General features: G+C 45.2%; 1 protein-coding gene across 1 annotated transcript in view; it reads right to left on the bottom strand.

Moving 5' to 3' along the window:
- Positions 1 to 4,937: 4,937 nt before the first annotated feature.
- Positions 4,938 to 14,643, bottom strand: part of LOC308364420 (CUGBP Elav-like family member 5) — a gene marked incomplete at both ends in the record, with an annotated part of 144,493 nt that continues 134,787 nt past the window's right edge. The window contains 5 exons of the mRNA XM_080837546.1: positions 4,938 to 5,065; positions 6,696 to 6,839; positions 7,954 to 8,037; positions 8,611 to 8,823; positions 12,968 to 13,142. Of these exons, the coding sequence (XP_080693672.1) occupies positions 4,938 to 5,065; positions 6,696 to 6,839; positions 7,954 to 8,037; positions 8,611 to 8,823; positions 12,968 to 13,142 (744 nt within the window). The remainder of the gene's footprint in view (positions 5,066 to 6,695; positions 6,840 to 7,953; positions 8,038 to 8,610; positions 8,824 to 12,967; positions 13,143 to 14,643) is intronic.

The raw sequence follows: 14,643 nt of genomic DNA, 5'->3' as shown, positions 1-14,643 counted from the left end.
TACCCTGGTTTCTTTGATAATGCAATAACCTCTAACATCATCATTGTCATTATTTATGAGTTTTCAATGCATCTCTACAGCTCTAGGCATGCACATAGTGAGGGGGCTAGGCTAGGCAGGGCAAGCTATGAGAAAGCACCTTTTGGCAATAAATAGAAGTTAAAAATAGGTAATCTATCTCTATGCTATGCGTGTATTTAGGACTTTATATATGTATGTATTTAGGAAGGTATGTCTGTGTGTGTGTTCCTACCCGTGTATGTATGTGTGTGAATATGGATGACTATTTAAAAAGGATATTTAAAAAAATGGTCTTTGTACATTGCTGTGTACACTTTAGTCTGGCCAAACAGGAAGTGATATGACTGCTTCCTCTGTGGGTTGATCCTGCCGCCACTGCAGTGTCGCAGTAGGAGCAGCTGCCTTGCAAGTGGGAATGTGTGTTTCTCTGACGCACTAGCAACTACACTTGGAATGCTGGCGTCTCTATAGATACGGCAGGTTCTAGTTGTTTCGTTTTGGTGGCCCAAATCACATGCCAGTCCTGGACTCTGCCTGTACAGTTAAGAGAGGGCACATAGGTCTGTGTGTTTGTCTGTCAGTAGTGTGCTTGGCCCCAAATGAAAAAAAAGAGAGAGAGAGAAATAGAAAGAGAGAGAGAGAAAGAGAGGGATCGAAAGAGAAAGAGAGAGAGAGAGAGACTGCCCCTCTAAGAGAGGACAGGTCATAATGTACCTAGTAGTGTGTAAAGCACTCCTCTATACGTGTGTGTGTGTTTGTGTGTGTGTGTGTGTGTGTGTGTGTGTGTGTGTGTGTGCTAGGTGGGGTGTTGGTGAGATGTAGAGTTCTGGTGCTGCTCTCCTTAATGCATTCATGTCATGGGTGAGATATGGTGACATGGTGCTCAGCATCATTGTTTACAACTAAACAAATCAACAAATAAATACATTTAGCGCAGTAGAATCTAAAGCAAAGAGTAGAAGTCAAACAGAAGAAAAGAAAGGAGGAGATTGGTTAGAGCTGTCCAGATGCTCCTGATCCACAGCATAATACCAATACTACACACAGTGTCTATAAAACTTCATACAGGAGGAATAAGCAAACCCACCCTGACAACACACGTCCATGTTGGACATGCTGTTTACTGGCTGTATACTGGCCACACCATGAAGTCAAAGGTCGAAGGTCAAGGGTCAGTGCCAATCACAGGCACAGGACCTGCAGTGGGCTGTCTTGCTGAATAAAAGTGTCTTGAACTGACTGCAGCTTGACTCGTTGTGGAGTCACCTGGGAACGGCTGAACTCAGGTGTGTTGGAGTGTGAGTGTGTGTGTTAGAGAGAGAAAAAGAGAGAGAGAGAGAGTAGCCTGGGTAGCAGCCTATCTAGGAGCCTTAACCTCTACAACCCCTTTATGCAGTAGTAATAAGCACTACATAAGCACTCCATAGGCACTCCATAGGCACATCCACACCCTGAAGAAAGCCATATTAGTATGAACACATTTTGAACTTAATCTGTTGCAGAGTTGGTGTGGTGGTGTGTGTGTGTGTGTGTGTGTGTGTGTGTGTGTGTGTGTGTGTGTGTGTGTGTGTGTGTGTGTCTGTTGGAGAGACAGGAAGAGGCGGGCCTTAGGCGTGCTGGTGTGTGTGTGTGTGTGTGTGTTAGAGAGACAGAGAGAGAGAGTGTATACTAGTGCGTGTGTAGAGAGCTGTTTTGAGCGATTGAGCTATCACTTCCAGATCCCTGCTCCCACCTGCTGGGAGCTGGAGTGCTGTTTCGATTTGGGACACACAGCGAGCAGTGTGTGTGTGAGTGTGTGTGTGTGTGTGTGTGTGTGTGTGTGTGTGTGTGTGAGTGACACATTTAGAGAGAACGCATACGTAACCCCTCATCTCATCCATGCCAAGAGCAGCGATTGCCTCCGGGGCTGTTTGTCCTCCCGTGACCCCCGACCCCTCCACACATTCATGACCCACTGCTGACCCCTATCTGCAGGGAACTCATAACGTTGAGGCAGCTCCTGCTCTAAAGGCCCATCTGTGTGTCCTGATTTAGCTGAAAGAAATACAGGCAGCAGCACAATGGCTGGGGACTCCACAGAGTGTGTGTGTGTGTGTGTGTGTGCGCTTGTGTGAGAGCGATGGTGACAATTTAAAAAAAAAGTCTGTGATTGTCGACTCAATTTGAGTTGAGACGTTTCTGTGGAAAGCACCACATTGGAGCGTTGGATATACATAGAGCATCACTCTTTCTCTGCTGGTGAAACAACAGCTTCTGCACCAATACAGTACAGCTTTCTGCAGCTTTCTACCTGTGTGGGTTATGGTAGGGTTATATTTAAACTGTTCAAGGCTTTCTCTTCCTCTACCCCTGGTTTCCAATGAATCAGAGCCGTAAATATGTAAATCTGCATGTATGTCCATGGTAAGGACTGATTCCAGAACAATGCTTCATAAGGGAAGTAGAGTTTGGGTTTATGAGGCTTTTTTTTTGCTTTGGAGTTCAACACTAATTTTAACAACTATCTCTCTTTCTTTCTCTCTATCTCTCTCTTTCTCTCTCTCTCTCTCTCTGTTTATGTGCGTGTCTGAGAGAAAGTAAGTCTGTGTGTGTGTGTGTGTGTGTGTGTATTAAGAGAGAGAAAAGAGAGAAAGAGAATCTGTGTGAAAAAACATAATGTATGTATTGAGAGAGAGAAAATAGAGAGAGGTGTGTGTGTGTGTGTGTGTGTGTGTGTGTGTGTGTGTGTGTGTGTGTGTGTGTGTGTGTGTGTGTGTGTGTGTGTGTGTGTGTGTGTGTGTGTGTGTGTGTGTGTGTGTGTGTGTGTGTGTGTGTGTGTGTCTGTGTGTGCGTGTGTGTGTGTGTGTGTGTGTCTGTGTTTAGTTTGGGTCCCAGTAAAGGTCAACTGCCCATCATCAACAAAGTTGATGTCCTTCTATGTCCTTTAATCTTCTTAGATCACCACACACATGCACACTCACACACACACACACACACACACACACACACACACACCTCTTCTCTAAAGGTTAGAAGCTGAAGCCAGTGAGGAATTATACCCCAAAAAGCAGTTGTTAATGACCTAGTTATGATCCAAATTAGATCCAGATCTGGCCTCGTACTGGCCTGAATGTGGACTAAATGTGGGTCAGATGTGGACTTGTACTGCCTGCATGTGGACTAAATGTGAGTCAGATCTGGCCTGGTACTGGCCCGCATGAAGACTAAATGTGGGTCAGATCTGGCCTGGTACTGGCCTGAATGTGGACTAAATGTGGGTCAGATCTGGCCTGGTACTGGCCCGCATGAAGACTAAATGTGGGTCAGATCTGGCCTGGTACTGGCCTGAATGTGGACTAAATGTGGGTTAGATGTGGCCTTGTTCTGGACAGATTACTGTCTGGTTCTGTCCTGAATGTGGGTCAGGTGCTGTGTAGTACTATTCCAGATAAAAACATTTGGTCTTCTTTTTCCTGCCTGGCTGCTGCAGTCACACTGGCTAAAGGAAAGAAGAGGAAGAAAGAGAGAGAGGTAGAGAAAGAGAAAGAGAAAGAAAGAGAGAGAGAGAGATAAGAGAGAGAGAGAGAGAGAGAGAGAGAGAGAGAGAGAGAGAGAGAGAGAGAGTACTGAGATCCCTGTGCTAACTCACAAAGCATGCAGGAGAGAAGAAGAAAAAGAGAGGGCTAGTGAGTTGAGTTTTCCTTCTGTGTTTTTTTCACCTTGTTAGTTCAGGTGTTCGCTCTCATCCAGTCCACTGGAAAGAAACGTTTCAGGAGCGTCTGCTCTTCCCTTCTCTCTGTTCGTTTCAGGAGCGTCTGTTCTTCCCTTCTTCTCTTTCTCTGTTTGTCCTTACTGCTGTTTCTTGTTTATGCTGCTAGCTTCTCCTCCGGCTCAGACATGAAGATAGAACTCCTCACAACGTCTGGGTCCATCTGAACAATCCATCAAATAACATCCTCAGTTTGTGTGTGTGTGTGTGTAAGTGTGTGTTGTCCTCTTGGATATCATTCTCTATAAATAGACTTGTTTGTGTGTTCCATCTCCAGCGATGGAGCCGTCCTTCACCATGTGTTTACATGAAGTCCCTGAAGTCTGTAATCTCTTCTGTGCTTTCCTGTCGTCTTGGAGGGAGGGATCCCCACCCCACCTACTCTCCTGTCCCCTCTCGCACTTTATACGTTAAGAGTTTTTATCAATGGTAGGTTTTTTATCTCAAGAAAAAAGTTTCTGTCCTTCAAAATGCCACCAATCCTCCAAGGCCGACCTGAAAGAGAAGGAGAGAACGGCTTACAGGAATGCCCTGCTACTTCACACCACATCTGTGAGATGATACATGACTACTTCACACCACATCTGTGAGATGATACATGACTACTTCACACCACATCTGTGAGATGAGACATGACACATGACTACTTCACACCACATCTGTGAGATGAGACATGACTACTTCACACCACATCTGTGAGATGAGACATGACTACTTCACACCACATCTGTGAGATGAGACATGACACATGACTACTTCACACCACATCTGTGAGATGATACATGACTACTTCACACCACATCTGTGAGATGAGACATGACACATGACTACTTCACACCACATCTGTGAGATGAGACATGACACATGACTACTTCACAACACATCTGTGAGATGAGACATGACACATGACTACTTCACACCACATCTGTGAGATGAGACATGACACATGACTACTTCACAACACATCTGTGAGATGATACATGACTACTTCACACCACATCTGTGAGATGAGACATGAGATGTGAGTACAGGGGTGGGTCTAACCTGTGCTGCTGGGGTTTGTGTGTGTGTGTGTGTGTGTGTTTGTGTGTGTGTGTGTGCAGGGGCAGGGGTGGTTCTGACCTGTGCTGCTGGGGTTTGCAGGGGCAGGGACGGGTCACTGATGTGGTCAGTAGGGGCGGCTGGCATCCTTTGGCCTCTTCAGCTGCACCTTGAGTCTCTTCATGCCAATCTGGAAGCCGTTCATGGCCTGAATGGCAGCCTGGGCACTGCCAGGGTTATCAAAGCTCACAAAGCCTGAATGGGACACACACACACACACACACACACACACACACACACACACACATGAAAACACACACAAACACACACACACACACACACACACACACACACACACATGAACACACACACACACACACAAACACACACACACACACACACACACAGTTGGCAGTGAATCCGGTCAGGATCAGTGATCAAACTAAAACAGTCATCTGGGGGCAGAGCGGGAGCTGCGCTGCATGTAAACCAAGAGGTCTAATTTCAGCACATGGTGAAATATGCATGAGTACAAAACTCCTCATGGACCCAGGAAGACACAGAGGGCCTCGTCTTGCCTGCTAATGGACCGTCTTGGCTTGCGGGCCAGAGCCAGGACCAGGACCAGGACCAGAACCAGGACCAGGACCAGGACCAGGACCAGGACCAGGACCAGGACCAGGACCAGGAACAGGAACAGGAACAGGACCAGGACCAGGACCAGGACCTGTCTGCTCTCTGGATCACAGACTGCTACATTCTCACAACAACGTTCAACGAACCAGGGGGAAAAAATGCCTCTTCGCTCAATTGGATACCTAGAACCAATCAGAGCAACGTAGTATGACCATCTGATACATTAAAACTTTAACCTGATCCCGTAGGAAGGACGGCAAAAACATCTTTTCGATCGACAAATGCCTTGATCGCGTTTCTCTGTTCCTCTTTCAAAATGAATGCGCTGTCAATATCTGTTGAGATATGCCTGCTCACGTTACTTATTAGCAGCAAGGCTAGCTAGCTACTATGTGTTTCAATGGATTTTTGGTGTAAGCGTTAGCAATGACCTAACAATAATGGTCTAGAGCGCTTCAGTTAAGACATACAATCCTCGGCAACATTCGTGTTGCACATACACAACTAACCGAGTCAATGTAGACATAAAAAAAAGTCGTATAGATAGCATAATTCACATAAAATATATCCCACTAACAGGCTCCCGATACGCCGCCATCTTGGGAGGATTTCGAATCTACCGCTTGATCATCTGTCCATCATCGTATAAAGCCCGCCCTGACACTTTGATTGGTACGGTATTATCCGACCGATGATACTCTCTCCCAACTAGCACAGAGCCAGACCGAATCTCCCAGACCAAACATTTTGTGGGTGGGGTTCGGGCTGGTATCCAGGCTATCATAATATTTTGAGACATACATTGTGAGACATACATTGTGAGACAGTATCATAATATATGACCAGTTTGGACTGTATGATAGTGTCATTGTGAGACAGTATCATAATACCTGTATATGAACAGTTGGGACTGTGTGATAGTTTCATTGATGCATTACAACTCTGCTCTTAGAGATAGATAATTGTTCATTAGTACTTGAGGAAACCTATACACACTCCCTGCCTGTGTGTAGTGTGTTCTTCCTCTTACCCTTTAGTCCAATATTTTAATATGGTATATTCATTAAATGTATGTGTACATGGATTGCGTGGGTGTTTGTGTGTGTGTGTGTGTGTGTGTGTGTGTGTGTGTGTGTGTGTGTGTGTGTGTGTGTGTGTGTGTGTGTGTGTGTGTGTGTCTGTGTGTGTCTGTGTGTGTCTGTGTGTGTCTGTGTGTGTGTGAGAGAGAAAGAGAGAGTGTTAGACTAACCGAAGCATTTGCTCTGATTGGTGGCTCTGTCCATGAAGACCTTGGAGGAGATGACGCTGCCGAAGGGATGGAACATCTGCATGAGCTCATTATCCCCAAACTCCTGGGGCAGGTGGTAGATGAAGAGATTACAGCCCTCGGGTCCTGTGCATGGACACACACACATGGATCAGATGAGAACATGAACACACACATGGATCAGATGAGAACATGAACACACACATGGATATGATGACAACATGAACACACACACACATGAACACACACATGGATCAGATGAGAACATGAACACACACATGGATATGATGACAACAAGAACACACACACACACATGAACACACACATGGATCAGATTAGAACATGAACACACACATGGATCAGATGAGAACATGAACACACACATGGATCAGATGAGAGCATGAACACACACATGGATCAGATGAGAACATGAACACACACACACATGAACACACACACACATGAACACACACATGGATATGATGAGAACATGAACACACACATGGATATGATGAGAACATGAACACACACATGATGAGAACATGATCACACACATGATGAGAAAATGAACACACACATGGATCAGATGAGGACATGAACACACACATGATGAGTACATGAACACACACATATGATGAGTATATGAACACACACATGGATATGATTAGTTCATGAACACACACACATGATGATAACATGAACACACACACATGATGAAAACATTGACACACACATGATGATAACATGAAAACACACATGGATCAGAAGAGAACATCAACACACACATGGATATGATGAGAACTTGAACGCACACATGGATCAGAAGAGAACATCAACACACACATGGATATGATGAGAACATGAACACACACATGGATCAGAAGAACACATCAACACACACACATAGATTTGATGAGAACGTGAACACACACATAGATCAGATGAGAACATGAACACGCACATGGATTTGATGAGAACATGAACACACATATGGATATGATGAGAACATCAGCACATTCATGAATATAGTGAACAGATGTATATACAAAAATAAGGACACTTATATTAGCTTGATTATAATGTAAATAAAGTATGAGTGTGATAGTATGTGAATAAAGTATGAGTGTGATAGTATGTAAATAAAGTATGTGTGATAGTATGTGAATAAAGTATGAGTGTGATAAGTATGTGAATAAAGTATGGTTGTGTTAGTATATAAATAAAGGTGTCTGTTGCTCACCTTCCCTCTGCTGCTGCTGAATGACCTGAGCCTGCTGTTGCACTGTCTGGCCAATAGGGGTCAGTGTGGTAGCTGGATAGATGGCTGGAGAGGGGAGAAAGAGAGAGAGAGAGAGAGAGATTAAGAAAAAGGATTGGAGTGAAAAGGACAGAGTATTAAAGAGAGAGAGGAAAGAAAGAGTAAGAGAGTGAGAGAGCGAATGTTGACCTTTCCTTTCTAATGCGTCATGACAGGTTCCCAGCCCAGTGCAATTTAAAATATCAGAGAGCAGACACAGTCCCAATGACAGCCCCGCCCTCACTGGGGTTCCAGCTGTCTGTCACATCCCCAATGACAACCCCCTCCAGCCCCCAGAGCAGCCACACATCACACATCACCCAGCCCTGCATCACCCAACCCTGCATCACCCAGCCCTGCATCACACAGCCCCACATCAGACATCACACAGCCCCACATCACACAGCCCCACATCACTCAGCCGCCTGTAGTGTCTCTGTGTGTGTGTGTGTGTGTGTGTGTGTGTGTGTGTGTGTGTGTGTGTGTGTGAGTGTGTGTACCTGTATACTGCAGTACCCCAGTGAAAGCCTGCTGTAGGGTGTGTGTGTGTGTGTGCGTGCATGAATGCGTGTGTGTGTGTGTGTGTGTGTGTGTGTGTACCTGTATACTGCTGTACCCCATTGAAAGCCTGCTGCAGGGTGTCTCCTGCAGTCGGGCTCTGGGTGGAGTAGGTTGGCAGGCCGTTGGCGTACACCGCCTCCATATGGTGGCCGTTTGGCTGGTGGTGGATCCCCGTGAAGCCGTTCACCATGGGCGTGAGGAGGTTGGGCACCGCAGAGGGTGGAGGCAGGCTGGCAGGTGGAGAACACAGGCCTGCGCACACAGGACACAGGAAACAGGAAACACAGCAAGTCAGGTGACAAGAGCTTGCAGGAAGTGGGTGAATCACATGAAAGAATCCATTGAAAGAAATGTACATCAAATTGATTTGGTCAAATCAGAGTGAAGAGGTTCGTAAGGGTTTTAAATAAAGGGTATTGAAAATCAAAAGTCTCTCTAACTCTGTTTCTCTCTAACTCTCTAAATATCTCTTTCTAACTTTGTTTCTCTTTAACCCTCTCTTTCTAACTCTCTCTTTCTAACTCTGTTTCTCTTTAACTATCTCTCTCTAACTCCCTCTCTCTCTCCCTCTCTCTCTCAATCTCTCTCTAACTCATCATTCCCTCTCTTTCCTACAGAGAACTAGAATGGACCCTGAGGATTGAAGGTACAGCGGTGCTGTGACGATGAGAAGAAAAGGAGAGGATGAGGATAAAAGAAAGAGAGAATCCTGTGTGAGAGGTTTCTGCTGGCTCTGACAAAAGTTCTACTTCCAGCTTACACATGGCTAATTTAATCAGGTCACCCAACCTCATGAGCTCAGCACTGTGTTTACACTCAACTCCACTACTCACCGTGTGTGTGTGTGTGTGAGTGTGTGTGTATGCGTGTGCGTGTTCGTGTGCGTGTGCGCGTGTGCATGTGTGTGGAACAAATGAATCTAGTGCCTCCATCTCAGCATGAAACAAATGTTTCATCATAAGCAGCAAAGAAAGAGAAGGAACAGTGCAATGTTTGTATGTGTGTGTGCGTGTGTGAGAGAAAGAGAGAGAAAGAGAGAGAGGGAGAGAGGGAGAGAGAAAAAGAGAGAGAGAGAGATGAAGCCAGGAAGTTTAGTTGACAGAGAAACTGAGAGGCATGCCATTTTAGCAACCTTCCGTCAGTGTTGTGCATGAACGCGTTCAAAAGAGATTTGAAAAAAGATTTGAACGGTGAACACATTCATATTATCTGGGTCCGGTGCAACTGAGGTCTAGCTAAAAAGTTACAGAATGTTTTCCTTCTACTGAGGAAAGACGCGGTCTAAATCGAATGCTTGCAACCTGTCATTGCTCAGTACCTTAAAAAGGCCATAGTAATTATTGCCAAGACAGAGCATGTTTCGGTAAATGACCATATTTGGTAATTGCATTGGTCATGTGATAGTGTTTTGGTTTCTCTTCATGGTTTATTTAGATGGAGTTGCAGTTAACTTCTAGCCTGACGATGTCATACTCATAATTCTAGTCAGAATATGAGTCTGATACTGAACCATTGGGCTGTGATTATGGGGCGTGTTTCAACAAGCCAGGGGGAAAAAATGCCTCTTCGCCCAATTGGATACCTAGAAGTAGAACCAGAGCAACGTAGTATGACCATCTGATACATTAAAACTTTAACCTGATCCCGTAGGAAGGACGGCAAAAACATCTTTTCGATCGACAAATGCCTTGATCGCGTTTCTCTGTTCCTCTTTGAAAATGAATGCGCTGTCAATATCTGTTGAGATATGCCTGCTCACTTTACTAATTAGCAGCAAGGCTAACCCTAGCTACCATGCGTTTCAATGGGTTTTTGGTGTAACGTTAGCAATGACCTAACAATAATGGTCTAGAGCGCTTCAGTTAAGACATACAATCCTCGGCAACATTCGTGTTGCACATATACAACTAACAGAGTCAATGTAGACATAAAAAAGTCGTGTAGATAGCATAATTTACATAAAATATGTCCCACTTACAAGCCGGATACGCCGCCATCTTGGGAGGATTTAGAATCTATCGCTTGATCATCTGTCCATCCCGCCCTGACAATTTGATTGGTCCGGCTTTATCCGTCCAATTGAAACTCTCTCCCAACTAGCTCAGAGCCAGACCAACTCTCCCTGACCAAAAATGTTGTGGGCGGGGTTTGGGCTGGTATCCAGGCTAGTTAACTTCGGGAATATTTTCACATAATTGAACGTTGCACTTTGTTGAAGTTGTGTGCGTCCATGAAGCCTATATGTAAGTTTGACTTTGTAGCCTACCTTGTCATTATGTGTTTGTTATAGTTTAGCTTGCTCATAATTGTTACGAGCACTGTCACTTAATGAATCCATCATGATGGTAGTGTTTGTGAACTGGCTTAGCATGAACTCGCTTAGCATAAACTGCTAATGTACAAACTACATGTTACAGGGTTTACCTTTACTAACTATTGAGTGGTCTTACATGCTCTTGTACATGCTCTTGTGTATCTTAGATTAAGCCAGTTGCATATCATTGCTTAAGAGGTTGCATTCTTACCGTTAGTTCCCTGTATAATTCATTATTTAAATGGCAGAACAGGGCTGTGTATCTGATAAAGTTTCCGACAGTAAAAATCGTACCTTTCTGTGCAAACTATGCCCTGCCTGGAAAATTAGCAATTATTTAAAAAAATGAAAATGAACTGAACTGAACTATGAACGAGTTCAGAATTTAAATGGTGAACTATGAACGTGAACGATTCATATTTACTTGTATGAACTGAACTTTGAACTAGTTCATGAGAGGTGTGAACGTGCGCAACACTGCCTTCCGTAGAGTTAGACTTCACAGAAAAAGTGGTGTGTCTGTGTGTCTGTGACTGTGTCTGTGTCTGTCTGTGTCTGTCTGTGTGTGTGTGTGTGTGTGTGTGTGTGAGTGTCTGTCTGTGTTTGTGTCTCTGTCTCCGTGTCTCTGTCTCCGTGTGTGTATTTGTGTGTGTGTCTGTGTGTCTGTGTGTCTGTGTCTGTGTCTGTGTCTGTGTCTGTGTCTGTGTCTGTGTCTGTGTCTGTGTCTGTGTGTCTGTGTGCCTGTGCCTGTGTATGTGTGCCTGTGTGTATGTGTGTGATTGTGTCTCTGTCTCCATGTGTGTGTGTGTTTGTGTGTGTGTATGTGTGTATGTGTGTGTGTGTGTGTGTGTGTGTGTGTGTGTGTGTGTGTGTGTGTGTGTGTGTCTGTGTGTGTGTCTGTGTCTGTGTCTGTGTCTGTGTCTGCGTCTGTGTCTGCGTCTGTGTCTGCCTCTGCGTCTGCGTCTGTGTCTGTGTCTTCGTCTGCGTCGGCGTCTGCGTCTGTGTCTGTGTCTGCGTCTGCGTCTGTGGCTGTGTCTGTCAGACCACAGAGATGCTGAAGCCAGAACATAACAACGCTTTTCCATTAAGACACACACACACACACAGACACACACACACACATACACACACACACAGACATACACATATAGACACACAAACACCTACACACACGCAAATGCACAACACGCACACATGTCCAGGCGCAGTAGCAGGGGTCAGTTGGTGACCAACTTAGTTGACATTAGAAATCAATATTGCTGGAGAGGATAGGGACCAGCATGACAATGCAGTCATGGTGAGTGTGTGTGTGTGTGTGTGTGTTTGTGTGTGTTTGTGTGTGTTTGTGTTTGTGTGTGTGTGTGTGTGTCTGTGTGTGTGTGTGTGTGTGTGTGTGTGTGTGTGTGCGTTTGCGTGTGCGTGTGTGTGCATGAGAGAGTATGTTGTGTGTAATTTATACAATCATCTTCTTTTCAGTGAGCTTGACATTTGGTGGTTATGCTTATACACACAAACACACACACACATACACACACACACATACAAAATGACCTTTGATATCTCTCTCTCTCTCACACACACACACACACACACACACACACAAACACACACACAATCTGACCCTTGACCCCAATCTCAGACACACACACACATCAAGACAGGGGTCAGTGGTCGGCCACATTAGCTGACATTAGAAATCAATGAACACAGGCGATGTTAAATGGACCAGCATGACAGTGCAGTCTGTGTGTATGAGTGTGTGTGTGTGTGTGTGTCTGTGTATGTGCATTCTATTCTTATATTCATCTGAGCGTTACACCTGTACACCCCCTCACCAATACCCACAAACATTCACATGTTCACACACACACACACACACACACACACACACACACATACCATACACAGACACACGCACACACACATACACACACACACACACACACACACACACACACACACACCCACACACACACACAGGCACACACACACACAGACAGACAGACACACACACACACACACACACACACACACACACACACACAGACACACAGACACACACACAGACTGCCAGGCACGCACAGACAGACAGGCACACAGATGTGTGCTGAGCTATCCTACCTGAGATGGGGTTGTGGGTCAGGCCGTTCATGTTGAGCGCCCCCACCTGGTGGATCTGTGCGGAGGGGAAAGGCATGCTGGGGGCCAGATAGCCTCCCTGGGACGCTGCCATGATGGCCGCCTGCTGCTGCATCAGCTGAGGGAGAGAGAGATTTGATTTTATAAAAAAACTTTATTGATACCATAATCAAGAACCTCTCATACACAGTTCCTCATGAAACCACAAAAATACCATAAATAAGCATAAACTACTCCCTCAAAGGAGCAAAAAAGAAAATGTGTCATGAAACCCCAAACAATGAGCTCCATGACAGCACCATACTTCATCAAAAAACTCAACTGCAACTATCAACCCACAAAAAAATGAAAAACAAACACAAATTCCGACTTCAATAAGTACCTTTTGGTAAAACAGAAACAAATCATGAAAACAGTATACTTTATCGTTTCCCTCTACGGACAGAATAAACCCCTGTCGCCCACCTCGGGACTCACGACCTATGAGAGTGCACTCAACTGCGCCTTGCGCTGCCTGCGTAGCACGTCGACATTTTTTTTAAGTCGAATTACTTCAACCTCATCAAAGGCTCCAGCTTTAATTAAGCATTTAGAATCTTTTATAAACTGCACCTTATCCTTGAAATAATCTTCCACCAGTACCCCCCTCTTCCCATATGAGTCCTGTAGCAATTTCCTAATTTCTTCCGCTTTGTAGACAACGGACCTGCTATCCGTCTGTGAACAAGCAGACCAGTTGGAATCAGATGAATGACCTGACAGGCTGGAATCAGATGAGTAATCCTCATCAGATAGAGACCAACCAGCTCTCTTAGTTGTGTTCATTTTCTTCCTGTTCAGCTATTTTCTCTTTAAAGCTAGTTTGAACATTGTCTCCGTTGCCATCTCTGACCCCACACCCGACATTAATCTTCCAGTCTTTCCATCACAAGGACCAGAAGAGTCTGTGACTGACTCAAGGGAAATGAGCTCAGCCACCTCACAACCTGCCACAGCAGCCTCTTTCACCGTCAGGTCAAACACCACCGGTTCAGTATCACCAGTCTCAGTCACAACAGACCCACCCGCGGCCGGCTCACCAACCGGAGGCGCTGGACAGTCCGACATGACAGGGCCAGGGAAGTCTGTAACAAGGGAATCAGGTGCAGGTGGAACCGATGTGGGGGAGTCAGCAGGGGTATCCGTAGATCCAGCTGCAGTCGACTCGGCATCCTGATCCCGATCTTCCTCTCTTTTTCCCGGGCAAGCTCTCGCTAGATGCCCTATTTTCCCACACCTAAAACATTTCATCATGGAATCTGATGTCGCAAACACAGTATAATCAAACCCATCCACTTTAAACTTTAAAGAAAGGTCGAGGTCCTCCTGGCCATTTTTAAAAACAATATAAACCTGTCTTCTAAAAGACACCATGTGTTTGACAAGGGGTGACTTACACCCTAAGGGAATTTTTCTTATAGGGGATACCAGTTTACCATAATGCGATAACTCACGTTCAATAAGCTCATCCTTGATAAACGGTGGAATGTTTGACAGAGTAATTTTTCTCGAAGGACTACTAAGCGGAAAGACGGGCGTAACTTCGCCCCCAATGGGTTTTTCCGACTGAACTCAATTGC

Source organism: Sprattus sprattus (assembly GCF_963457725.1).
Source record: "Sprattus sprattus genome assembly, chromosome: 4".
NCBI lineage: Eukaryota > Metazoa > Chordata > Actinopteri > Clupeiformes > Clupeidae > Sprattus > Sprattus sprattus.
Note: the sequence above shows the minus strand (reverse complement) of the source record. Positions and strands in the feature narration are given on the sequence as shown.